Below are 27,880 nucleotides of genomic sequence, written 5' to 3'. Positions count from 1 at the left end.
TTTCAGTATGCAGACTATAACTAAAATTTGATTATGATACAGGAATTTAAAATTTTAGCATCTAAATGCTCATAAATTTATGATTTAGTATTATTCGTGAAAGATTAATTAATGTATTATTCTGGTTGATGCTCATTTAAGTGAGTTAAAGGTAAATTCTATGGCGGCCTCTAATATAAAATTTGAAAATATGCATATACTCATAGATAATTATAATTAATAGCTAATATCGATCGCATACCTTTTGAGGAACAGTGATCAAGTTTTATGATGAGTTTATACTAAATACCAAAATATAGCATTTGTCTAGGCTATGGAATATAAGATATTCCATATTCTATGTGTATCAGTATCATTCATTCAATTTTAAAATTATTGTGAACTCTCCATTAAAACTTACAAAAAAATTGTAATCTTTGACCATTTTATTTACTGTTAAATCCCATAAGAGTCTATTAAAACAATAATATGCTCATAGATAATTATTAAGTATTTGATCGTATACCTACGGCAAGTTATTACTTAGACCCTTAGATTATATGATTTTTAGCTTTGAAGTATCAGACAAGGCTATCGGCAGTAAGATGTTTCCACGGATATGACTATATCATATGGCATGGAAATTGCAAATTAAAAGCGCTGTATCCAAGTGTCCGTTAGATTTATTAAGTTATAAAAATTTAATTACATTCGAGTAGTTTGAAACGCTGATATAAATAAAATATGATATCAATTTAAAGCATTACGTCACATCATAACGTTGCGTCATTTATCTTCTAATAGTATCTTACCATACAGTTTTACGCTACCAGAGTAAAGCCGTTTTTTAGCTACAAAGTCTTGTATAGAAAATAGATTAATAGTTAAACAATAGATGCCATAGAATGTAATACAGTATTTCTTCTGTAAAACAACTTCTATTCTGTAATCAGTCGGAAAGTACGAAGCTCAGCAACTACCAATATCTCGATAATTTTCAATAATCCCATGCGGATTCATTACCACTCGATTTGCTACTGCTATATCCTAAGTCACTAATATGAGTAATAACGTAATTTAATATTTAATTCACAAGGATAATTCAACTTCGTACCGTCTAGCAAAAATAAAACATCAACTTGAGTTAAATAAAATCCATTCATATCGAGATTACAAATCGAATTATTATTACATAATAAAAGGACTGTCTATAAGTTCTATAGCGGATAGATAGAAAGTCTATGATATCTACAAGTCAATGTATGTATTTATGACTTCTTTCCTTGAGTAAACAGGTCATGTAAAGTAGTTATAAAGGTGTAAACGTCCTGGAATGAATTATACAATGGAGCGAAACTAGCTCTAATAACTTCATTTCTTCGAACATCCACCTGAAATTGTATATCATTCATTTCTGTACTTTAGAATGATCGCCAATCGTGTAATAAAAAAATACTTTTAATTTAACTAAAAAATTCATCTTACAACGATTCCTCTTTTTGCCAGTCCGTCACAAACATAATCAACGCCACCCGAAAATTTGAATGCTAAGTGATTGCCCCTTCCAAAAGGATCAGTAGGTGAAATAATATCCGCAACAGTCTCTACTTTCTTACAGTCAGTCGATGTGGCATTATTCATAAAGTAATGCCTATAAAGTGCTTCCATATATATCACACCTTTGCGAGCTTTTTCAAATAGCTTCGGTAGTGATACTCTTGAGTAGATCTATTGTTTAAAAAAAATTTTAATATACTGTACTGCTCTACTACATTATTGTATATGATATGATATTTAAATAACATATCACAAATAAGCTGAGATTAAAGTTATGACAGCGAATCGGTGAATTTACTTACATCTAAACTACTAACGAGTTTAACAACTTCAGCAACAGGTGTATTAGATATTTGAAAGCCCGATGCGCCAGGAATACTCTCCATGACTAGTAAACATACGCTAAACTTAATCTTTTAAATAATTTTTGTCAACGCGTCATCAAATATTCAATCGTTATTACCGTTTGACATATCAAATCTGGTTTCTAAACGATGACCGAACCAGCCTTCAAGTCTTTCAAACGATCAAATGCATTAAAGTCAAAATTACTGATAAACAAACAACTCATAAATTGAAATAATCTATTTACAATCTTTCAAGTTACTCAAATGATAATGACATGTTGGCAACCTATTAAAATCTTTCCGATGTGCATGCTTTTCATGTACAAAACATGCTGAAACCGATCCTGGACCGCTATTTAGGTACTGCATTATGCATGATGCGAGATAAGAAATTAGGTTATACTGCAATATGTAAATTATTTTCTGGACAACTACAATTTCGTGGATATTCAATTGGAGATAGACGAAATCACCTCAAATAAAGAAAATAACATAAGAGGATTAGTCTACCTTATAAGAGCACCAAACAGCAAAATCAACGTCCCATTCATGTAATTTTAATTCAACGGCACCAGCCGCATGACATAAATCCCAACCTATATTGCACCCCTTTAAATAAATAATAAAATTACAAAGTTTAATATAATATCACAATCACTGTCATCACTGTAAAGTTTAAGCAGAGTAGTTATTTTTTAATAAGGCTATATGCAGTAGTAAAAATATTATTATTTACCAAGACTAAATTTGTTATCAGTGTACGCTTAATATAACCTAATTTTAACCTTATCGTGTGCTGCCTTAGTAATTTCTTTAATATCAAACAACTGACAAGTATAAAATTGCACTCCTATACGAAATGAACAAATTGGTTAAATTGAAGAGGCGTTGCGCTCTTTAAAAGACAAGAATAAATGTTAAACTATAATACTTCATTAAAATGATCGCCTAGTATTAGCCTACCTATTTAGGTATCAAAGCAAAAATACATACCAGGTAATAAAATCATAGCAATAGAATCACCAAATTCGTTTATCTTGGCTATTACATCTTCCGTTCTTATAGTAGTTTCTCCATCTCGTGCTTTTACTATTATCATTGCATCATCTGGATCATAACCACGCATTCGTATCTGTGATTGGACTGCATACTGAGAATTGTTTAAAATATAATACTAGATTAGCATTCATTTTAATTAAAAGTGCCTTAATTATATAATTAATTATTATTTATCGAATAAATGAAAAACTCTTCGAATATAATTTGAAGTAAATAATTTACTGTAATTATGGATATAACTAAGTGTTGGCATATACATGATCAGAAGGGAATGCTCCGTCTTCAATAAGAATCTTGCATCTTTCGGCAGTAGGTTGATAAAAAGATATCTAAGTAGTTAAATGCAGTTATATAGTCGTTATATCTATTTGATAGAAGTATTGATAGTATTGATTTTGTTTTATAATTGTTATTTAGCATACCATTAGCAGGTGAATGTTAACAGTAACTGCATTCATTACGCAGATTTCAATAGGCTTAGCTCCTATATTGATACATAATCAAAATTTTAATTTCGATATTCATCCTAATAGACATGAATCAACAATGCAGCCATTGAAAATAAAACAATTCCTGGTATATAATCCCAACAAGATCTAGGATTTTAATAAATGAAATTTATTGAAAGGTCTTAATGATCTACCATCACTATATCACCGCCTTTGACAGGCATAATTGTTTGTATATTGATATTCTCAAATAGGTAAATTATTTTTACAAGAAATAGATTGTACGTCCACTATGTTACTATAAGGAGATTTTTACCAATGACTCCAGAGCACTGAAAAATTAGATTCAATAACAGCAGCAATGGATTCTGGATAAAATTGTTTTAAATACTGTGCAAACTATCTTGGTAAGTATATATAAAAAATATCTTAGCTTATATACGTATTATAATAATGACATTTAGCGAATTGAGGTTAGAAGGAGAAAGTTTCTTTTTAGCGGTATTCTCAATTTTCTTTCAACTAACCAACAATAGGACATAGCAAATCCTTAGTCATCGTATCCTGAAAGTCAACCCAGCGATCATTCCCGTGGAATTGTCCTTCGATACCCCTATTTGCATCCATAATGTTTGATAATAAATACAATGTTATAATGTAGTATATCCACTATATAATAATTCAAGTGTTGCTTAATTTAATTTAACAATACTGATATACGCGCTTTTAGTAAATAAAGACTAACATTTCAGCCCATTTGTCCAGGTGTTCTATTAAACGCTGTCGAGTTTGCTTGGGCTGTAAGCCGAGAGAATTACCAAGAAGATAGATACTCTCACTCTCACCATCGACCAAGGATAAATCAACTACAGTATAGATTGTACAAAATCTTCATGAATATTATAACATCGCAACTTTCTTCATTATCTGCCTATACTGTACAGTGTACATAATGCACAATAATCTTATACACAATTGTACACTTATTATTGTACAGTACAGTACAATATCAGCCTTACTGAACATTGAGCATCCTATCCGTAATAACTAATGATGAAAGACAACTATTGTATATTGTATAGACATACTGTACTAATTAGGATTAGTTTCAATGCTGCAATATCAATATATTTGTAGGTAACACCATCTACTTGTACAGTACTTCAGTATCACGCCCTACTTTAAGACTCTGCGAGTATCTCAAGTGTTTCATGAGTACTTTGGAATTTGTACATACTGTATGAGATAGTAGACTAGGCAATCGTCCATAAAAAATAATCAACAAGTTATGGTGCTTATCAATACTCTGACTCTTCAACTGCAAGATAGAGTAGGCTAAAAGGTGGATGCAGTACTAGAGTGCGATTAAAATGAACTTGTATGATTTCAAATTGTAGCTGTACTTAGGCAGACATACTTAGAGGCAAAGTTTTCTTTCGTGGAATATAAAATAACTCTCGAAATTCCTTGAATTTGTCTTGACTATCCAGATATTGAGCAAACTCGCAACTAGCAATGTCATAGCCATGACTAGCAGCTTCATCCATTAATTCATAACAAATAGATTTGACATCATTGCCCATGATGGCAGAAGGTAAGCTAGTTGGATACCAACAAGAAGAAGTAAAGCAAGGCACAAAAAAATGGCAAGGCCAAGAGGCTGGTAAACACGACAGGCTATTGCATCAGTTTAGCCTGTAGATAGTACTGTAGTTTATAGTCTACATTGTACACTGTACACTGTACACTTTCGTACGATTCACTAGAAAGTGGGCAGTATGGAAGGAAGGACACGACCTTCGCTGTGGGCGTTGTACAATGGCATGGAACATGTGTCCCAAGTGATCAACATCGGTCTACTCACCGCTTCATGACAAATAGATTTGACATCATTGCCCATGATGGCAGAAGGTAAGCTAGTTGGACACCAACAAGAAGTAAAGCAAGGCACAAAAAAATGGCAAGGCCAAGAGGCTGGTAAACACGACTGGCTATTGCACCTGTAGATAGTACTGTAGTGTATAGTCTACACTGTACAGTTTAGTACGATTCACTAGAAAGTGGGCAGTATGGAAGGAAGGACACGACCTTCGCTGTGGGCGTTGTACAATGGCATGGAACATGTGTCCCAAGTGATTAACATCGGCCTACTCCGCACCGCCTACAGTGCTATTGCGTGCACAATGGCATATTAAACCGTTCAGAATGGAATAATTCATGTAAATCCTCAGCTAGGTAAATTCTTTTAAATGATACTTTATATGTGAGTATGTAGTGGAAAATGAACACTTTCAAGGATATGATTTTCATCTTTCAAATAGACACGTCTGTTATTGAAATCGACATTTTCGTCATACAAAATGAAGCACTGCCATACGCGTATCCTGGGGCCGTACCAACATTTCCTGTCCGTCAAATTACTATACTGAATAATAAATTGCATACTACTCAACTTTGAAATTTATCAATAACCGATTTGCCATATTATTATCAGCATCCTGCTGATAATATAATTTAATAAAGAATATACTAAAGTTCATAGAATAGGCCATGTCTTTACAGTAAAATGAAAACCCACTTCCCTTTTAATGTATTGATTTTTACCGGATGACTCCTTTATACGTGATGGCTACTATTACCACCACCTTCTTAATGGGTGGTGTTTCACGAAAACGCCCTCTCAGCTAAAACCGTCGTAGTCACAGCACGTTAGTACGGTAAGGTAGAGAATTTCTAAGAGCTTTAGAAGCCGTGTTTACAGTTTATATGACACATGTTATACAGTATATATATAACATATACATGAAACAAAAATTGATTACAACATACTGTGCAGTACTGCGCTGCATAGTTACTAAATCTCTTATGTAAACTCCCATATGTACACGTGTACAGTATTAAATGTAAGTAATTGTATAGGAACCATACGTAACTTTCAAATAGCAAGTCTCTAGTTAATGTTATATACCGAACGATATGAATGGCATGCAATACCCTTAATATAAAAACGTCAAAAAATGACCTAATATCTTTCTGTTATTTCTAATTAAATAAGCATCATAAAATAATATCACAAGTAGAAAAATTTTATTATATACCGAACGATATGAATGGCATGCTTACCCTTACTATAAAAAATGACCTAATATCTTTGTTATTTTTTGTTAAATAAGTGTTATAAAGTAATATCATAAATAGAAAAATTTCATTACATACCGAACGATATGAATGGCATACTATACCCTTACTATAAAAATGTCAGAAAAAGACCTAATATTTTTCTGTTATTTCTTTTAAAAATAAGTATCATAAAATAATATCATAAGGAGAAAAAAATTTTATTATATACCGTACGATATGAACGGCATGCAATACCCTTACTATAAAACGATATGGATGACATGCTATACTCTTACTATAAAAATGTCAAAAAATGACATAATATCTTTGTTATTTCTTGTTAAAATAAGTATTATAAAATAATATCATAAGTAGAAAAATTTTATCTACTCCTAAACAATACTATGAAATTAATTAATTTAGAATCTTGATCCACGTTTGGTTTCAGACTCCACAACTTTTTTTAATTAACATGAAAAGTAACCTAGAAAGACATTTAATTGCTTTGCTCTGGTTCATTCAATTTTATACCTTCTAGCTGAAGTGCTTTATAATTAATTAAGCATTAAGTAATGTCGGTCAAACCAAGCATGAGTTATAATATATAAATGTATGCATCTTCGCTCGTACGTTACGGTTGCAAATGCTAGTTTTTCGTACGTGCATATAAGTTCTATACAAAGACTATCCGCTGATTCTATTTCAAGTAGATGGAAAGACTCGTTATTTACGATTCTCTTCTTGAGTAAAAAGATTATGCAAAGTAGTTATGAAGGTGTGTACATCCTGGAATGAATTATATAGTGGAGCAAAACCAGCTCTAATAATTTCGCTCTTTAGGACAGTTACCTAAAATTATATAACATTCATAGCAGATTTTATAATGATCGCTAATCGCACAATAAAATAATTTTAATTTAAATTAATAATTAACTCTATGACAAATTATCTTACTGCAATTCCGTTTTTAGCTAGTCCGTCACAAACGAAATCAACACGACCCGGAAATCTGAATGCAAAGAGAGTGCCCCTCTCACAAGGATCACTAGGTGAAATAATCTCCGCAACACTTTCTACTTTCTTACAATCAGCCGATGTATCATTATTCATAAAGTAGTGCCGATAAAGCGCTTCCATATATACTACACCTTTACGAGCTTTTTCAAATAGCTTTGGTAAAGATACTCTAGAATAGATCTATTGTTAGAAATCAAAATTTAACAATCACCACTCTACAATGCTTAAAGAACGTGTCACGAACGAACAGTAATTACAGATAAAGTTAATAAGTAAACTTACATCTAAACTACTAATGAGCCTAACGACATCCGCAACAGGAGTAGTAGCTAGCTGAAAGCCTGAGGCACCAGGAGCGTGCTCCATAACTAGTAAATATACACTAAATTTAATCTTTTCAACAACGTTTTAACTATCACGTTATCTCAAATTCAACTATTATTACCATTTGTCATATTAAGTCTAGTTTCTAAACGATGACCGAACCAGCCGTCAAGCCTTTTAAATGTTCAAATGCGTTAAAGTCAAAATTATTGATAAATGAACGACTCATAAATTGAAATAATTTACTGACAACCTTTTAAAGTCTTTTCGATATGCATATTTTTCATGGACAAAGCATGCTCCGATCGATCCTGGACCGGTGTTAAGAAGCTACATTGTGTATAAAAAAAATGGAATTAGGATACACTGCAACTTTTAATATTAGTTCATAAATTCTTTATCGATAAGAACATTTTTAGTTTTATTAAACTTGAAATTGCAGCGAATACAATTATATTATCAACAACACTTTTAGTTTTTATGAAATTTAAGATTGTCAGGAAATAGTTTCAGTTATCTTACCTTATATGTACACCAAACTGCGAAATCAACATCCCATTCATGTAATTTTAATTCAACACCACCAGCTGCATGGCATAAATCCCAACCTACATAGCATCCCTTTAAATGAATTCAATCACAAAGTTCCGTATAATGCTTTCAATATTTAAGCTATTTTCACATAGGTAGCTGAATAATAATCATTCTTAACTACGATTTCAGTTGCCATTAATGTGTTCGTTTTTCACCTAATTTTTTACCTTGTCATGCGCTGCCTTAGTAATTTCTTTGATGTTAAACAACTGGCCAGTGAAAGATTGTACGCCTACAGTATATAGATTAAGCAATTTATCTATATTAAAAGGCATTCGCATACTTTAAAGAGAAGTTATAAATATTAAGCAGTATTATCGTATTAAAGTCGCAATAACATATTTTTTAATAAATTTTAATAAAGAGAAATACCTACCAGGTAATAAAATCATAGCAATAGCATCGCCAAATTCGTTGATTTTTGCTATAATATCTTCTGTTCTTAGAGTATTTTCTCCATCTCGCGCTTTAACTAGTATCATTGCCTCATCTGAATCGTAATCATGCATTCGTATTTGTGATTGGACTGCATACTAAGAACGGTTTAAAATAATAATCATATAATAATAGATTAGTAAGCTTTTTCTAAAATTATTTGTTATTCAATATGATTATTTCGATTAAAAATACTTTAATAAGGTAATTGATCATTAACTATAATGCAGAGAGACAAGTAATTTTTCGAGCATTATTTAATATCTATAATTTATTGTGATCTAGTGTTATATACGCTTGTAAATGTAGTACATGGTCAGAAGGAAATGCTCCGTGGTCAATAAGAATCTTGTATCTTTCGGTAGTAGGTTGATAAAATGATATCTAAGTGGTTGAATTTAACAAAGATGGTTACATAGTCATTATTACCATTATTTCAAAGGAGTTATTAACAGTACTGATCCTATTTAGATGGATATTAGTTAGCATACCATTAATAGGTGAATGTTAACGGAAACTGAATTCATTATACAGATTTCAATTGGCTTTGCTCCTATATCAAATCAATAACCAAATTTTTTAGTGTCTACATTCAAGCTGGTAGACTGGTAACGCATAACCATTGCGAACAAATAGACAATATACTGCATTCATACACGTTTACCCATCATAGGATCTAACGATTAGAATTTACGATTAACCTTGAAGATCTTAATTAATGATCTACCAGTACTAAAACCACTAACTAATTATAATTACTATTGAGCATAACTGTTTATACAACGGCATTAAAAATTAACCAATTTTCCTTTACAAATGATCAATTGTATGACATTATACTACTAAAGGATCGTGACCGTAATGATTCTTAGGGACTGAAAATTAGGTTAAATGGCGGCAGTAACGTATTAGAGCAAATATACAGTCTTGCATAAAGAGTCAACTACTATGCAATAGTTAAAAGATGACAGATATTCAAGATATCTTGGTTATACAGTATTACAATATGGCATTCAGTGACTTGGCCATAAAAAAGAGGACATTTAATATTAGGAGTATCTTTAAACCAACCAACAATAGGACATAGCATATCCTTTGCTACTGTATCCTGTAGGTCTATCCACCGATGCTTTCCATGGAAATATCCCTTGAAGCCCCTATTACATCCATATCATTTCATTAGAAGTGAAATATTTTTGAATAATGATTATCAATACTACCCGTAACATATCCATCATAAAATGCCATCATTTTCGATAATAAATAAATGTTTTTATTTGTACAGTACTTTTGATATTATGCAATAGTAGGAATATGCGTATATATTAAGAATACGTAAATTAGTGAGGATAAGTCTTTATAACCATGAATCATGGCAAATTGTATTTATAAATAAAAACTAACATTTCAGCCCATTTGTCCATGTATTCCATTAAATCTTGTCGAGATTGCTTAGGCTGCAAGCCGAGAGAATTACCAAGAAGATAGACACTCTCACTCTCACCATCGACTAGGGATAAATCAGCTACAATTCAAGAAGAAAGAATATTTATTACGTTGCAATGTCAAGTCTTTATTATAGCATAGACATGACCTACTCATATACAAGTACTTTATGCAGGAGCACAATAATGCAGCCTTTTGCATATTGATGACTATATCCGCATGAGCTAATGATGAAATTCAACTATTGTATATCAATTCAAATATATGAGTGATCACCTTTAATCTGCTGTATCAAACTAAAAAAGTGCTGCTTTAATTGTACGTTGCCTGGTTATTTCGTTTCCATTACTGCTAACTACCACTGTAGCTGTATTATCATTACAAGTAGCGCTGTATTTATCAAATATTCAACGATCAGCCACACTTCGTGGGTTGCCCTGCTCTAAAATAATACAGTAATTGCATCAATCTCTTGACATTGGACAGTCATACCACTGTAGAATAATACTACTATGCATTTAGTAAGTAAGTGTAGTTAATACTGACACCTCCACCACATCATTACTTATGGAAAATCAGCGACAAGTTTTGCTGCGTGTGAACACTCTGTCTACATACCGAAGCTAAAAATGTTGTATACAAAGAGGCTTTGGAGTAATAAGTAAGGCTGTGATATGTACTCTTGCTCAAGTGATCGTACCGTAATGATAAAAATAAAATTTTTGCACATTGTGGATAGTAAATTTGACTTTAGTCTTGCTAATTTTTTTATTGTTATTGTTCATCGTGCTACGAAAAGGCTAATTGTATTCAGCAGTTAAATTTTACCCTACGTAGCCTGCTGATGTAATTACGTATTCTATTATATCATCTACTGTACATAGGTTTAGTGACCATAATTCAAAAAGAAGTAGCTTCCCATTTATTGTGAAAGGGTATAGACAGCTAGTCGATAATGCAGCATTCGTTACAGATTCATGAGCATAAAATCAGCAGCAAAATAGGTACCATACAGCAGTGTGATTACAGCAAATTTCATTGATTTCCAGGCTTGCTCAGACTTACTTTGAGGCAAAGTTTTCTTTCGTGGAACATAAAATAACTCTCGATATTCCTTGAATTCATCTTGACTGTCCAGATATTGGGCAAATTCAAGACTAGCAATATCGTAACCATGACTAGCAGCTTCGTTCATTAATTCATGATAAGTAGATTTAACATTAGTGCCCATGATGTGAGAAGGCAAATTTAGAACGATTTGTTACCAATAAGATACAAGTAAGGGAAAGAAGAAAAGGTTCTTCTTGATTCTCATAAAGAATTAGGCTACTATGTATGTTTTGCCGTTGATAACTCAACACTAAAGTAGCCCCTACTATGGACAGTAAGGAAGGAAGGAGATGGCTTATGTCATGGGCGTTGTAAGTACGTGCCATATTCGCCTGGCTGCCATAAATAATGTCACTAGTAATGCTTTGCAGATATATGAAATAAATTTGGGCAGTAACTGATTTCAGTAGGCAATTAGAATTATTCCTAGGTGGTAGTTTCTTGATCCTTTTATGATCATTCACAAATATGAATACGGTACAATTCAGTGTAATTAGACTTGTCTGTGTAATAAAGGAGAATTAGATGACAATTTACTGTAATAGCGTTTCTGAGCCATGTCGAGAATTTTAGCTGAATAAATTAGCCGTAAGCCATCAAATTTCTTGATTCCTTTTATTTAATATTTACTATCTATGCTTTAAGTATACGAATGCAATCACTTCGTAGAGTTCGTGATAAGTTATCTTAACAATTATACCAAGAACTTTGCTTTTCTTGTTTACTTTATTACATCGTTTGCATGTATGTACGCTCGTATTCTGCTACCAAGGGCTAACTTTTAACTCGAAATAATAAGTGCTACTGCTGATATAGATTTACCACATATACGCACAATCTCACAATCTAACTTATAAGCCATAAGCATAATAGATTTTGTTACATTACATTTATCACATAAGATAGCAAAATAGAGAACTAGACGATAATTTTATAATAGGACTCTTGAAGATGCAATTAAAGACATATGATGCGACAACATAAGGTTAAAGCTGTCTTGTAACGCTTTTCTAGAATACAGATTACTAACGTTCTTTAAAACATACGCGTGAGATAAATCTGTGACATACACACGCCTAGTAATTCCTAATTTATAAATGTCAACCCGTTATAAAGTAGAAAATTTAGCAACTATTCATGATTTGATCCTTTTCAATCAATTCTTACTTATTCTTTACACACTAGGGCTACTACAACACCGCATCTTAAGACGTTAATAACATGAATAAATAATAGTGCAACAAGATTTTTAAAGGCAAAGTTAATTTAATGATATATTTTCTAGCAGAAATATGGGTGATTTATAATTATAATTGCATATTATCATCTATACCAGTTATTTACGACTTAGTTTCTTCCGTAAATGGGTCATGCAAGGTAGTCATGAAAGTGCGCATATTCTGGAATGAATTACATAATGCAGCGAAAATAGCTATAATAATTTCATTTCTTCGCTTACCTAAATTGTATAAATTTATTTTTATACTTTAGAATGAACGGTAATCGCACCAATAGACCTCTATGAACCTTTGCTTTTAGTTTGCATGAAAAATGATATCCTGTTAATGCGTAATCCTAACCCTAAATCAGTGAATCGTGACAGTAAATTACTGTAAACCTAGAAGGAAGGTGAATTATAAAGATGCGTTTATACGATCGGGGATGAGTTCAGAAAGAGAACGTCAGATTCTCCTTCTGGTGGTACGTCAGCGTTCGCAGCTCAGTAGTTTGCTGCAATGAATATTATAACGAGAAACATCCCATCGACAAAAAGCTGCTAAAATAGAAAATTTTATAGTTCATCGATAGGTATCTTGTTAGGTCAGGATTTGAAGGTTTTGACCAGGATACATCTTTAATATTATTATTTATTTATTTATATACGCGTATAATATATAACATATATATATATATATATATATTTATATATATATATAATTATTTAATATACAGTATATAATTGATTAATCAATTTCAAGGCATCAATGAAATGAATTGACTTGAGGACAGACGTCAGAAACGCGGACAGGCGTTAGAGACGGACAGACGCGGACATTAATATTATGACGTATACCACTGCCGGGTAAGTAGGTAGTACAGCGAATAAATGACCCACTGTTCAATACTCTACTGTACCGATTCATGATAGACCAGGATATATGTTACTATAGACTATGGCATGCTACAAAAAACGTAGTAGTCTCCGCTTCGAGGAATGGATCAAAGCATACTTGGACAAATACAGTAGTGTACTGCTATGATTGAGCTAGATTGAAAGAACTCAAACTAAGTCCATCCAATCATAACTTTAGCAGTTTAATAGCCTATTTGATCAGATATCCAAGCTAAGAGTTGTATTTATTCTACTGCACTTTCCAGTATCGTATCTATCTAGCAAAAGAAACCGTTAGTTTATTGCTTAGTGACTAAATACGAATGGTCACAGTGACGTTAATGCAGTAAAGTGTCCCATGTTAGGAGAAGCCGGTGAAGGATGGAAAGGACACTGTGGTGAGTAACTTGATATATAAGTTGATGGCTATTAATTGAAATAAGAGATTGCTAACACGCAAAGCCGAAGCCAAGTTAGTTGATGAAAAAAAACAAGTATGGCAGCCAAGATAAAACGCCGTGATTGTAATAATATTGCTATCAAGTTACGTGCACGAGAGGTATGATTGACGTAGATAGTAGCATAACAGGCTAGAATAATCTACTTTTGCCCATCTTTACTGGTACTCCGGCTTTATTTTTTTTTGAACTGAACTACTCTACTTGCCCTTCTTGTTATTTGTACCCTTTGAATATTCATCTTACAGCCTTACAAAGTGAAGTGTTATGTATTGTACCTTTATACTGTTATAATTGCTCTTGCCATAAATGTTGATACTGTATCTTAAATTACGCTTACTTATCCGGTTGGATAGATTCAACAATCGTACCTTGGATTGAATTGCCGTTATAGCAGAACAACCAGCTTTTGGATCAAGTATCCCAACCGTTTGTGTCTTCCATTAAGATCCCTTTTTGGCGATGATATCCACGCAGCTAGAAGGTCGATATTGTTAACTGTATCATGAGTGTTACCTATATCGTTAAAACCATCCTATACGGCCACCTGTTCATCCATCTAACAACAACGATATCCAACAAAATAAATCATACTGCATAAGCGTAGTGGGATATGATAAGATCTATCCTATTTATACGTAAGAGGTGTCATACATACGTACTATGGCTACAAAGAATAACTGACATAAGACACCTATACCCTATAACCCATGTCAGTATAGGATAAAGATATTGCTAGTTAATGATTTGTTACATGCCTGTCGTTATAATTGAATAGAGTATTCTACAATGTTGTCATTCAACTGATCTCGTATAGCATCGTGGCTAGATTCGTCAGCACTTATCTTATTACTTTTGTTCATTTGCAGTTCCGTATTCCTAGGCTTTACCAAAGATGGTCAGCGTTTACTTTCCTATAGCTGCAATATTAGTACTAATCAATCAACTGGATTTGCTCCAGTATATAAATATACCCTATATTGGTGGAATTTTAATTTGAACCAACCTTTAACCAAGGTTTGTTTACAATCAAAAAAGGATAGGTTAATGATCTTAATACAGGATCTTCACCTTGTTTGTCAATGAATACATGATTCTGATAATTATTCTTTATTCTAAATTAATTATTACAAATGATGGATACTAGCAATTATATAAGTAGGTAATAATTGTATTTCGTTTGTAAGTGCTATACTATTTATTATTCCAACTTCTATTTTCATTTGACGAAAGTTGATCCAATGCATAGATAAATTGTTAACACAGCGATAACATATATGTATAAAATGTAGCTTATACAGTATGTAATGTACTTACATACTGCGTATAATTAGGATCTATATATTTGTATTGTAGTATAAAAGTATCCGATTATTCAGAGATGAAGAAATTCAACAACAATTGAAGATAATACTTTGTGAATCAATAAATGACAAGTACACTGTTATCGTTGGCCAAGAGTAAGTAGTATGAATATATCTATCATGATACCTGTATACTTACTCAATGCAATCTCGTCATAACGTACAATACTAATAATAGTGTTATTAAATATTTATAGAATGTTATCATCATCAAGTTCTTCCGATGATTGTTGCCGATCTTATATAACAATAGTTGCTACTCCCCCTTTACATCCATGTCGGTTGTGTAATCGAAATTTTGATAGCAGTGTCAGAACTATAAGTAATTTAGACAGCTCGGACGATGATACTTATAGACATCAGAATCTAAACTTATTATGTCTACACCACAATTATGAAATACATTTCTCTTATAATCTCTTATCGCCCTATCCTCCTTTTTTACCATCCCTAAACATGGTTATAGACAATTGTGTTATATTTAACAGCGGAGATGGCGTTCGCTGCCTTATTTTTGAAGTATATCCAAAAGCTAAGCTATTGACCGCCTCATCTCATAATTATAAAAACTTCGGCAGGAGTTCTTCACCTGTTGGATCGAACAGGATATATGATAACCTGGATCAGCCAAATAGTAATTACGATGTCAAAATGAATTTAACTATGAATGACCATAATAACCAGCATAACAAGGGAGACAAATCAAATATAGAAGATGGTGCCACTGAATATGGCAATAGTAACAAGTGTATAAGTGATGGTATTCAAAATAGCGATAGTAAAACAGTTAACAATCGATTCCACAAACTGACGTTATTAGAAATTCCTAATGCTGTTCGGCGCATTCGGCAAGTGTATTATGCCATGCCTGATGAAAGCAATTTAGAAATATCAGGTACGTAAATCTAAGGTATTAATCGTAAAAGTTTCAATTAAATGGCTCACTTCTTTAATACATCGATCACTTCGCTTATTTACATTGGAGCATTTATAACTCTTGCCTTCAAATGCTAGCTTCAAGCTCCTTTGACGTTGAGAATTATTTCGATCTCAACATCTACAATACTAAACGTCAACGACTGTATTTGCAACCACAAGATTCAGAGTTACTGGAAAAAGGTAGCATTAATACTAAAACATATTCATGATTTTTATTTAAATTTGTATTTAGATCATATTTGATTTATATTGCCACTGCCAGTTCTTTTCATTTTTCTTTATTTATTAGATGCTTTAATAACTCATCAACTGGCACTAGATATTGAATGTTGTATTGGAGCTATCGCAGAATTATTACCTTACTTACAAGAAAAGGAGCTTTCTCTTGCAGATTATGATCTGCAAATTATTGATGTAATACTAATTTAATATGCCGTAACTGTCATTCTCAAGTCAATTTTAACAAATAAGCTTTTGAGTTAATTACACCAGTTCCCTTTACTTGAAAATAACCTCATTTCCACAATATACTATAGGTCTGCCCTTTTACTATGAAATTAACAATTCTAATTGTAGCATTGTTTAAAGGGACACAACCACCTAAACGACACCATCGAAAGTTAGAACCGAATATATCGTTACCATATCAACTTCAGGCTTTTTAATTATCTTTTAATTATGTTATAATTATTAGAAATTGGCAATCATGCTGTCGTCTCGATTGTGTTCTGTCTTGGTCCCTCAAAACTAACAAAATTTGGCTAACCGGCGATCCAAAAGTTTCACCAATTGAATTTCCTGCATTACATCAATCACAAAAGTAGTTTTTAGAATGAATTTGAATTTTTTACTGTTTCGATTTTGTCGCAGTGGGATCAATTATTATTTATTTTGGCTTATTTAGATGGGATCCTGCATCTACACTATTAAAAACTTTACTAAAGCGCTGTCATTCACCATTAAATCCGTTCTCTTCAGTTCGAATCCTTACAAATTCCACAGTTTTTACAGGTATTTATATAGCTATTGTCAACTTTTGCTTGGACAATAAAAATTTGTGTAAGCTAACATCATTAGATGAAATATGAGCAACTTTCCTTTTATTTCATAGGTGTTCCATTGTCTGTCTTGTTAAGCCCTACAGAAGCTGTTGCTATCACTTTATAATTATTTAACAGTATTTAAATACGGCGGTGTTATATATTTCATACCAATGTTAGCAATATTAAAATGCTTATAGTGTACAAATATCTCTTTTTTCGTAGACTTGTTGAATATGATCTACGATATTATCAATATGAATATTTTGTTTACTTCCATTTAATTGATCTTCCAATTCGATATAGCCTTGTTTTTGTAATGCCTTTTAAAAAGGATAAAAAATAAAGAGTTATTTATGACGATTAATACAAAGTTGGTATTCATGTTATAAAGTTAAAGAATGATAGAAGATTTTTACCTGTTTACCAAGTATTATTAAATAAGGATATCCCAACAGAGTCGCTTGTCTCAAACGAGTTCCTGGACCAACAGTTTTCGATAAATAGATTCTATCGTCGATAACGACTTCATTTTGTAATTTACCCACCGCAAGTTTATCATACAGTTGTTGCGCTAACTGAAGTAGCTGCTGGGATGAATTATCCTTCAGTAAAAAAATAAATAATATCAGTATGATGTATAAAAATAATGAATCGGTAGTAGTCCTATATGTTAAGCCTGAGTTGTGTAGTGGATTAGTTTACGACTGCAGTAGCCCTACCTTAGGACTTCCTAAGGGTACAATACATATATTATAAGGTGTAATGACCGATGGCCAACGGATTTTGTTGCATGTTGATTGTACCTCTAGGGCCGCATCTAATAATCTGGTTACCCCAATCCCATAACTGCCCATTTCAACGTATCTGCATGAATTGTAACGAAGAAGAGAATAAGGCAGATTTTAGCATAGATTTATAAATTACTATCATCTTACTTGCTATGTATTGAAACTTACACTTTACAGTTATTTTCATCAGTATAAGTAACAGATGCAGCTTTGCTGTACTTTGTGCCCAAATAAAAGGCATGGCCAATCTGGTAGATTAACCGATGATGCATTAATAAAGAAATCCAACAGTTGTAAATTTATAAAAATGAGCAGTAACAATAAGAGAAAGGGAAAGGATTTTAGAGCTAAATATGTAGTAGCACCTCTACACCACGATATTTCTGAATATTCTTGTTCTGTTTTCCCTCGCATAAATTACATTCTGCCATGACATCGCCTATAACAAAATAGTTCAATTTAATAACGTTAAATAGTAAAGTCAACTAAACAACTGGAATGGCCTAATAATATTTCTACCTGACTTCAGAGTTTCCATATTCATCGCTTTATGACATCTAGATAAGTGATAGATAATATATATTCGATGAGATAGCATATATTACATCATAAAGATACTAAATATAGATTTTGTGTATAAAAAAGTACTTTGATATAGCTTACTGATCACATATAAGTATTTCATCTTCGCCGTCATCAGCAATTAAGTGAAATTCATGTGAAGTATCACCACCCATTGCTCCACTATCTGCTACAACTGTATAGATTTACATGACAGGGTACTTTGTTATTGTATACGTATATTATATTTATATAGAAGCTATATATTGAAGGAATAATTAAATATATATATAAAAATCTTTCCATGAAAGCTTTACTCTAACCTTTAACAACATTTAATCCTAGTCTATTGAAGATTCTAACATATGCTTCGCAAATAATTTCGTAGCTATTTAGCGATGCTTCTTTATCGATATCGAAAGAATACATATCTACAAAAATATTGAAACAGTTTGAAATTACTTTTCTATCATACATAAATCTACCAAAAGTCGAATATTGAGACATATTAATGGTATAGATTGTACAGTTATTTACACCTTTCATCCAGAACTCCCTGGCCCTTCTTAAACCCAAACGTGGGCGAATTTCATCCCGAAATTTCCTATCAATCTATTGATATTAGGTATTAGCTTTGTGACAATAGTTTCCAAGCATCATGACAAATGATTATAACATGTTTATGAAAACTTACCTGATATAATCTTAAGGGCATCATATTTTTGGAATTTAAATACGTACCCACTAATTCACTAATAGATTCTTCATGGGTCTACAAAATTTCAAGATGTTAATTATTATGGTGCCTAGTAAGTTATCACTATGATTTAAAAGTATTCAAATAAAGCTTACAGGGCCTAGACAATAATGACGATTATGGCGGTCCTTCAGTTTAAACATTTCAGCACCTAAGGTGTCCCATCTACCTGTAGTACCAATTTATAAAAAATCCTAAAGCTAGTAGAGTTTATCAATCAAAGGAATATTGATCGTTTGGGCTAGGTCTAAAATATTGATCGCAATTAGTTTACATGTGAATCGATATATCAATCCTTTACGAAATCAGACCCGATTATAGTGAATAAATGAGAAGCAGGCGATGGTAATATACTTGATACAAGCCTTTAGGGGGTTTTTTTGCATTATCATTACAGGTTAGTTGTAGATATTCGCTCGCATATGTACTAGTAAGTATTACCTGATGATTGCCAAAGATCTGCAGGAATTAAACAAGGCGTGCCAAGTTTACTACCGCCAATGCGTGTCATTTCTTCGTCAACTACTTTAATTAATTTATACATTGCACGAAGAGCTACCGGAAGGATGTAATATAAACCAGGCCTAGATTGTTTTAATAAACCAGCATTTTCCAAAATAGTCTAAAGAAGGGCAGTAAGAACAAGTAACAGCAAATGAGCCTTTGCATCAACCGAACGAATGTTACTCGTACAAATAACAACATGTTACGTGCGTATACAATTTTTTTACAAATATCATCGATTAATTTATCGCAATCTTTGGAAATAGGAAAAACAACGATCAGGCTAGTTTACACTTGCATGAACAAGTGTGAAATATTATGGAATACTGGTCTTGCTTGAGTAGTCTAGTAAAAGATTGAGCATCGATAAAAGTAGATTGCATAAAGTAGTAATCTGTACTATTAATTATTCATTTATTGGAATAAGCTAATCCGTGATATAATGTGATAGATGATTCAGTGAATTCATTATCGTATCTGCTTGTCATGACTATATACAGTACGTCGCATTTGAAGACGATGTAGGAGTTTTATTCATCCAGATACGTATAGTTTATCTCGATCTCCATACCTTGCGGCTAACACTGGCTGAAGCCGATTGATCGGAAGTCCTCATCATAGGAATAAATAGAGAAGATACCGTTTGCCTGCCATAATAACGGTATAGCAGAGGCTTATCCCAGCGAGGGAGAACTGTCAACAGACCATTAAAGCGATGACACTTTGTCCACATTTGATTAATTTTGAGATGCTGCTCTAGTATTTAATTTTCTACTACGCTTGGTAGGCATCAATTTGTTCAGCTAGCTGTACACAGACAGTAGTTACGAGAATCGTAAATGGAGGCTATTAATTATTAATATTATTATTATACTTATATAAGCTAGAGCTTGCCGATATGCTTCCACTGTGCTCTTGTACGTAAGTATGAATAGATTCGAGCTAAGCTTACTAGTGGTATCAGTACTTTGTGTCCTAGTATGTATCAGTTAGTAGGTCAATTACTGTACTGTATATCATTATCTATCTAGAGTGACATATATGCGAGTTAACCCCTCGCTCATAATCATGATACAGAGTATTTAGAGTACTCAAGCTGTATTTTTTCCTTGTGCAGTAGTTAAATCTACAATTTTACAGCTTGCAGGTGTGGTAGCAGACTGCAATCCATTGCATACGAAGTTTAATAATCAATATAATAAGAAATGCCCCATTTACTGGTATGCATCTACTGAACTCTTGCATGTAAATATCAACAGATCGAGCTAAGCTTACTGGTGGTATCAGTACTTTTGTGTCTTGATATGTATCAGTTAGTGGGTCAACTACTGTATTTAGTCTATATGCATCTACTGAACTCTTGCATGTAAATATCAATAGATCGAACTAAGCTTACAGGTGGTATCAGTAGATCGAGCTAAGGTTACTGGTAATATTAGTACTTTGTGTCTTGATATGTATCAGTTAGCGGGTCAACTACTGTATTTAGTCTATATGCATCTACTGAACTCTTGCATGTAAATATCAACAGATCGAGCTAAGCTTACTAGTGGTATCAGTACTTTTGTGACTATACATCTACTGAATTCTTGCATGTAAATATCAACAGATCGAGCTAAGCTTACTAGTGGTATCAGTACTGTTGTGACTATACATCTACTGAACTCTTGCATGTAAATATCAATAGCTCGAACTAAGCTTACTGGTGGTATCAGTAATTTTGTATCTTGATACGTATCAGTTAGCGGGTCAACTACTTTATTTAGTCTATATGCATCTACTGAACTCTTGCATGTAAATATCAACAGATCGAGCTAAGCTTACTAGTGGTATCAGTACTGTTGTGAATATACATCTACTGAACTCTTGCATGTAAATATCAATAGCTCGAACTAAGCTTACTGGTGGTATCAGTAATTTTGTATCTTGATACGTATCAGTTAGTGGGTCAACTACTGTATTGAGTCTATATGCATCTACTAAACTCTTGCATGTAAATATCAATAGATCGAACTAAACTTACTGGCGGTATCAGCACTTTTGTGTCTTGATATATATCAGTTAGTGGGTCAACTACTGTATTTAGTCTATATGTATCTACTAAACTCTTGCATGTAAATATCAGTAGATCGAGCCAAGCTTACTGATGGTATGTGTACTTTTGTGCCTTGATATGTATCAGTTAGTGGGTCAACTACAAAATTGAGTCTATATCATCATCTATATAACTATTGCTCATAATCATGACATAGTACTTGGGTGTGCTCAAGCTGTACTTTTTACTTGTAGTGAAGCAATTTCAAATCTGTAATTTTACAGATTGCAGGTGTGGTAGCAGAGTGCAATCCATTGCATATGGACATTAGCGAGTTGAAATGAAAAATGTCACCTGTAACATCTTGCTAGCGAGTAGGATGGATTGAATTCATGGCTTGCAAAAGTAATGTCCCTACAAGATGCTTACAATGCAAGCTACATTAGGCAATTATACCTAAACTACTGTAACTATAGGTGACACAGCTTCATCCCATGGAGCTTCTATTTTAACTGCTACAAGAGTGATGGTACCCAAGTGTCTCTTTACCCTACAGTACAGTTCGATAGGGTCAAAGATACTGTACTATACAGTGTACAGTGGTAAGTACTGTACTGTAGTATAAACACGCAAGTCAAAGCGATCACGCACTCACCGGCGTCCTTGCTGCTCAATAATATAACCAAGACTAGGAAAAAATTCACATTTGACTTGAAGAAAGTACCACCTAAAACTCTTTTTCCTCTTTTTACCAAGAAAAAAAACAAATAGATAGGGTAAAGAATGTCTCGTAATAAACCTCCTCTTACACCACACCTTGATAGCGATGCTCATGACCATATGAATACTTTCCTTGTGGAATTGAAACACGGGTAAGGTAGCGGATGCCTAGAGTATGATGTCCGAGAGATGCATTCGTGACAACACCAAAGATAGAAATATTAATACTAACACTGTACTTTGATGTCTTATTAATGGTGGCTGTCCAATGTTTAAAGTAGTCCTTGTTTGTCCTTTTTCAAAGGGCAGTAATAATTCTACTAATCTACTGACTGCAGTATGTTATCGCTATCATGGTGATCAAATGTCAATTGGTAACATTGGATTTTTTTACCCCTTGTTTCAAGGCATGTCAGTAGTTCCTATCACATCGCTAAAAGAACGACATCACTGCTCAGGAATATGATCTCTCATTCCCGCTATAACAATGCTAAGTAAGCAAATAATTTAGATATAGTTTATAGTTATTGTATTACATGTTGTGTTATCAATATCATTAGTAGAAACTGTGCTGGCAACAATAGTTGACTTATTAACTTCTGCCAATGAATATCAAGTTGAATATATGCGAGTTCATATACTTGCATCATGAACGACTAAACATAGACGTACTCGTATTCCTCCATCGATTATAATATCTTAATGTCTTTCATTACGCTGATATGCGGACACCTTGGCTAGCGTCAGCTAGATGATTATAGCTATGTAACTGCAACTACTGTATGTGCACATAGAGTGGTAGTTATTGTCAACTTAGTTATATATACCATACCATATATTAAGCAATACATATACTCTACATATAAATCTATATGAAACGTGTATGATGGAACTTATGCGGTTTGATGGCTTTAAATAAGCTCTCATGGTAAATTAATTTATTGATTAAAAGTTGTTAATTGCTATTTTAGAGAACTAATGGAACTAATTTCTACTGAAGGCAAACGAGTTACAGAAACAGTGCCTAGCGGTAAGACTACCTACTTTATACCATTCACTTGACCTTGGTAGTACTGCACTAACCTGCTTACTCATGATACTGCATATCTATAATTTAATACAGTATTTCAGCCTCAATGCGCACAGCTAGCTTGACCATAAATTTAAGCTAATCATAAATTATAGCAAATTATCATATCACCATATTCTCAAAATAAATTGGCAAGTAGTTGACATCTTTTTTTTGACACCCACTTATGACCTTTATTATTGCTTATGATTAATCAGAGACCGCTGTTGGCAACATGTTTAAAAGAGGTAAATAATACGTAGATAAACGCGTATGCTATTTATACTGCATTTTATTGATAACCTCATCATCTTTTTCCACGTCCCCCTAGTGCTAAGGAGTATTCGCGAAGAAGCGGCTAGGTAAGATAATATTTTATTTATATTGATATTTACCTTGGACGATAGATACTTTCTAGTACACAAATACGATACATCTACAACGCGTATATTTTCAAAATGTACAAAAAAGTCCACTATCATTGCTCCTAGTAATCATTCTATCTTTATGAGTAATTAATTATGCTTTGCCCATTGAACAAGTTACAAACAATTGCAAAGAATAACTTCTTAGTTTACCGAATGAATGAATAGATATCTGCGATCATCTTCATTCACTTCGCTATGATAGCTTAGATTACATCCTCACCAAACCATACCTGGATATATTCGTAACAGTCAGTATATGTATAGTCTTTAGGTCATTAACTGGGTTACGCACTATTCTATTGCCAAGTAATTTCGATATTGTAAATGTAGACCAAAATGGTTATAATAAAACTCAGATTCGAAAAGAGGTTCTCCAAGTTCATTTAAGAGTCATTTCATTACGTTCATATTTAATTTTGTTAAAATTCCATTTCAATTTCAGTATTCAAAAAAGCCAAGAAGCACACAAGAATTTAGAAGAGGATGAACTACAATCTACACTTCACGTATGCATGCATTTCAACAGACTTATAGAAAAATGGCTCCAAACGTATTTCATTTCCTTATCATAGATCTGACTCAGATATAAAACTATACTATTAATTATTAGATATATTTTCTCATAACAATTTTAAAATATGGATCATTGTACAAGAATAGACGTAATTAATTGCTGTTATATCTTTGCAATTGCTTTATACAGAATTTGCTGTTCTCTGCGGGACCCGGACATGACCTCACGGCGCCTAGTAGCCAATTAAGGGTAAAAATAATCGTGACCCTGCTTTAACAATCTCTGATCATCTATACGAACTGTCTACAGCAATGGCTTACCTTAAATTTTAAAGTAACTTTTCTCTTACTGGCAGGGTCGTATAATTGAATCAATAGGCGAGATATTAACTGAATTAGAACAAAGGTATAGTAACTGATTTTTTTACTCTATCTATCTATCTTACCATTTTAATGACGGTTATCTTAATAGCGGTGAAAATATCGCAGCGCAATCTTTAGAGCATATCCATTCAAACGAAGTAATTATGACCATTGGTAAATCTAAGACTGTAGAAGCTTTCTTAAAGGTAAATAATGAGCCGATAAAATTTTCAAAAATGATGTAATTTTAAAATATTAAAAGTCTAAAGTGCGTACAACTGACATCACAACTGCCTTATTTATTTTTTTCTACAGAAAGCAGCCAGGACAAGAAAGTTTAAAGTCATGGTAGCAGAATGTGCCCCTTTCTACCAAGTCTGTTTTTTAAATTTCTAGATTCATAATTTCAGCCTACCTCTATAAATTTTCGACTTGTGTCGCTTACTGATTTAACCGTACTTTAACTGAGGCAATGCTATATCATCCGTATAGGGTCAAGAATTAGCAAAAAGTTTATCCAAAGATGGCATTGATACAACTGTTATTACTGATTCTGCAATATTTGCCATGATGTCTCGAGTTAATAAGGTATACGAGTATATAATTAATTTAACAATTATGTCTCTAACAGTATTATTACGTAAACATCATTAATTTATCTTTTACAAAATTAGGTTATTATTGGGACTCATACAGTAATGGCTAATGGAGGGTATGATTACCTGCTCGCTATATAATCATGATTAACAACTTATTGATAGTAGCTTTTAAGTTGTAAATTACTGTAACACTTGTATACCCTATAAAAATTCATGCAGACTGAAAGCCATAAATGGAGCATATTGCATTGCTGGTGCGGCGAAACATCATTCCGTTCCGGTATATTAAAGTCACTGCTTTCGCATTCGTAATCAAATTATATTCATTTGAAATAATATTTCTACGTATTTTATCTCCTATTAGGTTATAGTATGTACAGCGACATATAAATTTTCTCCGAACTACGTTTGTTCCTACGATCAGGTATTTAATATATATAATTAATTTTTTACCTGATTGAAATTAGCCAATGATGTGATTATTTCAAACATACCGAATCTTCACTGTGATCTCAGAGTTTGCTTTATAACTATAGCACTCCTTCAATAAGATTGTATGTCCACATGACGTCATGAAATATTCTGAAGGTGATATTTTTATTCGCTTTTCGATTGTATTACACATTATCCGAAAGGTTGAGTTTTATCTTAACACTATTCAGGATCCATTGTATCGAAAGTTCATCTTAGAAATCCTGTCTTTGACTATGTTCCGCCAGAATTGGTTGAGTTATTTATTACAAATACGTAAGTTTAATCATAATTTGGCAATGATTTTCGAATCTTAAATTAATACCATAACCGATATGTTTCATGTTTCTTTTTCAGAGGTGGTATAGCCCCTTCTTATGTTTACCGTCTGGTTCGTGAAATGTACCATCCGGACGATGTAGAACTATAATAAAGCTTAAAAATTTTAACATGTATCAACTTCTATGATATGCATAATATGATTTATTTACCTATTCATCCTAATTTCTTCAAGGCTAATGTAAATACTCGTATGTTTACAGTTACATATCAATTAAAAAATTGTAAACAGTAATATTGCAAGAATTTATGACTATAAGCAAGGGTGTAGATGGAGTACCTGCGACGAATCTTTAACGACTTGTCGCAGCAGTACAACGGGTACGAAAATGTATTACTTACACATCATTTATTGAGCTGTAGTCTCTCTCATTTGATAAATTAACGCGATATGACACCATGTTTTAGTAATATGACAGTGCTTTAAAACGTTGACTTTTACTGGCTGACTCGACTACCAGGTTCTCCACGCAGTTTTGTACAACTGATTACTGACTGCTATTCTCTAGCGCATATAAACTCGTGATGTGACAACCAGAGTATAAACACCTAAACAGTACTTACGCGCCAAGCTTAGCTATACAATAGTAATGCCAAAATTAATTTCCTGGCCATGCAGTATTTTCCGAATATAAAAGCGGTGTCTTGTTAGAAGCAACAAAGTTATTCTTATAACAATATTTATTGGGATATTAACGATATAAAGTACTTCATTTAAGGAGCACCATACAAGGTAAATTAAAGGCGATTAGGCGTAAATCAGTTTGCACTACAATATAACCGAAATTAAATTTGATCTACTGCGATTTCGACTGAAGGAATAAATCTTTTTAGATGTGATTATCAAACATAAAGAAACAAATCTTTAATTTTGACTCGCAAATAACCGCAAGATTTCACATTATTGTACGCAATATCGAGATTCAAGATGTCGAAATCGATTGCATCTATGTTTATAACGAGAAGTCACTTTCTATGCAAGTTAAGTATACTGTACGTATTACATGTATAAGATATACCGATTATACTAGATAACCGCTCTAGTGATTTCACGATACAATTGAATATACCGATACTAATGATGCAAACACGATATAATGAACAGTATGTTCTGAGCCTATATGGACAACTTGAATTTAACGCAGACTCAATGGCTGATAAATGTTGCTTTCATGTCGCTATAGCAACGGCTCATACTATACAGTGCAACCAAGTCTATCTATTCGGAATTTAGTATCACCTATATGCACAGTAACTGATTAGAAGAAAGTTGATGAATTGTTAACGGTTAACGAAATTGCCTGTACAGAGTTATTATCTATATAAGTAATATTTCCATGCTCTTTGCCGACATTTAAGTTATCCTTACATAAACGAGA

The 27,880-nt window shown here is 32.8% G+C and overlaps 6 protein-coding genes across 6 annotated transcripts; 2 read left to right on the top strand and 4 right to left on the bottom strand.

Annotated features, from left to right (window-relative positions):
- Nucleotides 1–1,247: 1,247 nt before the first annotated feature.
- TRIADDRAFT_28018 (uncharacterized protein) lies at nt 1,248–4,938 on the bottom strand (the record flags this gene model as incomplete). The annotated part of the gene is made up of 13 exons (XM_002114021.1): nt 1,248–1,370; nt 1,465–1,707; nt 1,839–1,924; nt 2,000–2,052; nt 2,170–2,246; nt 2,394–2,492; nt 2,669–2,733; nt 2,877–3,033; nt 3,200–3,271; nt 3,365–3,426; nt 3,919–4,004; nt 4,137–4,257; nt 4,809–4,938. The coding sequence occupies 13 exons, from the start codon at nt 4,936–4,938 to the stop codon at nt 1,248–1,250; spliced, it is 1,374 nt and encodes a 457-aa protein (XP_002114057.1).
- A 2,296-nt stretch (nt 4,939–7,234) lies between these two features.
- On the bottom strand, nt 7,235–8,955 carry TRIADDRAFT_58136 (uncharacterized protein; the record flags this gene model as incomplete). The annotated part of the gene is made up of 8 exons (XM_002114020.1): nt 7,235–7,360; nt 7,466–7,708; nt 7,811–7,896; nt 7,974–8,026; nt 8,106–8,182; nt 8,375–8,473; nt 8,614–8,678; nt 8,823–8,955. The coding sequence occupies 8 exons, from the start codon at nt 8,953–8,955 to the stop codon at nt 7,235–7,237; spliced, it is 882 nt and encodes a 293-aa protein (XP_002114056.1).
- Nucleotides 8,956–10,251: 1,296 nt separating this feature from the next.
- On the bottom strand, nt 10,252–11,558 carry TRIADDRAFT_58135 (uncharacterized protein; the record flags this gene model as incomplete). The annotated part of the gene is made up of 2 exons (XM_002114019.1): nt 10,252–10,406; nt 11,393–11,558. The coding sequence occupies 2 exons, from the start codon at nt 11,556–11,558 to the stop codon at nt 10,252–10,254; spliced, it is 321 nt and encodes a 106-aa protein (XP_002114055.1).
- A 2,488-nt stretch (nt 11,559–14,046) lies between these two features.
- TRIADDRAFT_58134 (uncharacterized protein) lies at nt 14,047–17,135 on the top strand (the record flags this gene model as incomplete). Its single annotated transcript, XM_002114349.1, has 9 exons — nt 14,047–14,109; nt 14,365–14,492; nt 14,878–15,025; nt 15,365–15,468; nt 15,570–16,267; nt 16,387–16,491; nt 16,601–16,725; nt 16,848–16,930; nt 17,006–17,135. 9 exons carry the CDS (start codon nt 14,047–14,049, stop codon nt 17,133–17,135), a joined length of 1,584 nt encoding a protein of 527 aa, XP_002114385.1.
- A 410-nt stretch (nt 17,136–17,545) lies between these two features.
- TRIADDRAFT_58133 (uncharacterized protein) lies at nt 17,546–20,697 on the bottom strand (the record flags this gene model as incomplete). Its single annotated transcript, XM_002114018.1, has 13 exons — nt 17,546–17,674; nt 17,771–17,956; nt 18,074–18,218; nt 18,311–18,390; nt 18,508–18,581; nt 18,662–18,699; nt 18,806–18,899; nt 19,027–19,134; nt 19,243–19,315; nt 19,398–19,475; nt 19,556–19,629; nt 19,902–20,082; nt 20,536–20,697. 13 exons carry the CDS (start codon nt 20,695–20,697, stop codon nt 17,546–17,548), a joined length of 1,422 nt encoding a protein of 473 aa, XP_002114054.1.
- Nucleotides 20,698–22,782: 2,085 nt separating this feature from the next.
- On the top strand, nt 22,783–26,592 carry TRIADDRAFT_58132 (uncharacterized protein; the record flags this gene model as incomplete). The annotated part of the gene is made up of 16 exons (XM_002114348.1): nt 22,783–22,871; nt 23,127–23,213; nt 23,691–23,749; nt 24,007–24,036; nt 24,120–24,150; nt 24,659–24,722; nt 24,920–24,979; nt 25,086–25,135; nt 25,202–25,298; nt 25,585–25,680; nt 25,767–25,804; nt 25,911–25,971; nt 26,056–26,115; nt 26,228–26,279; nt 26,354–26,438; nt 26,520–26,592. The coding sequence occupies 16 exons, from the start codon at nt 22,783–22,785 to the stop codon at nt 26,590–26,592; spliced, it is 1,032 nt and encodes a 343-aa protein (XP_002114384.1).
- Between the last annotated feature and the right edge of the window lie 1,288 nt (nt 26,593–27,880).

This window comes from Trichoplax adhaerens, genomic scaffold (genome assembly GCF_000150275.1).
Source record: "Trichoplax adhaerens TRIADscaffold_7 genomic scaffold, whole genome shotgun sequence".
In the NCBI taxonomy this organism is placed as follows: Eukaryota; Metazoa; Placozoa; class Uniplacotomia; order Trichoplacea; family Trichoplacidae; genus Trichoplax; species Trichoplax adhaerens.
The sequence above is the reverse complement of the archived record's forward strand: the minus strand, read 5'-3'. Positions and strand labels throughout refer to the sequence as shown.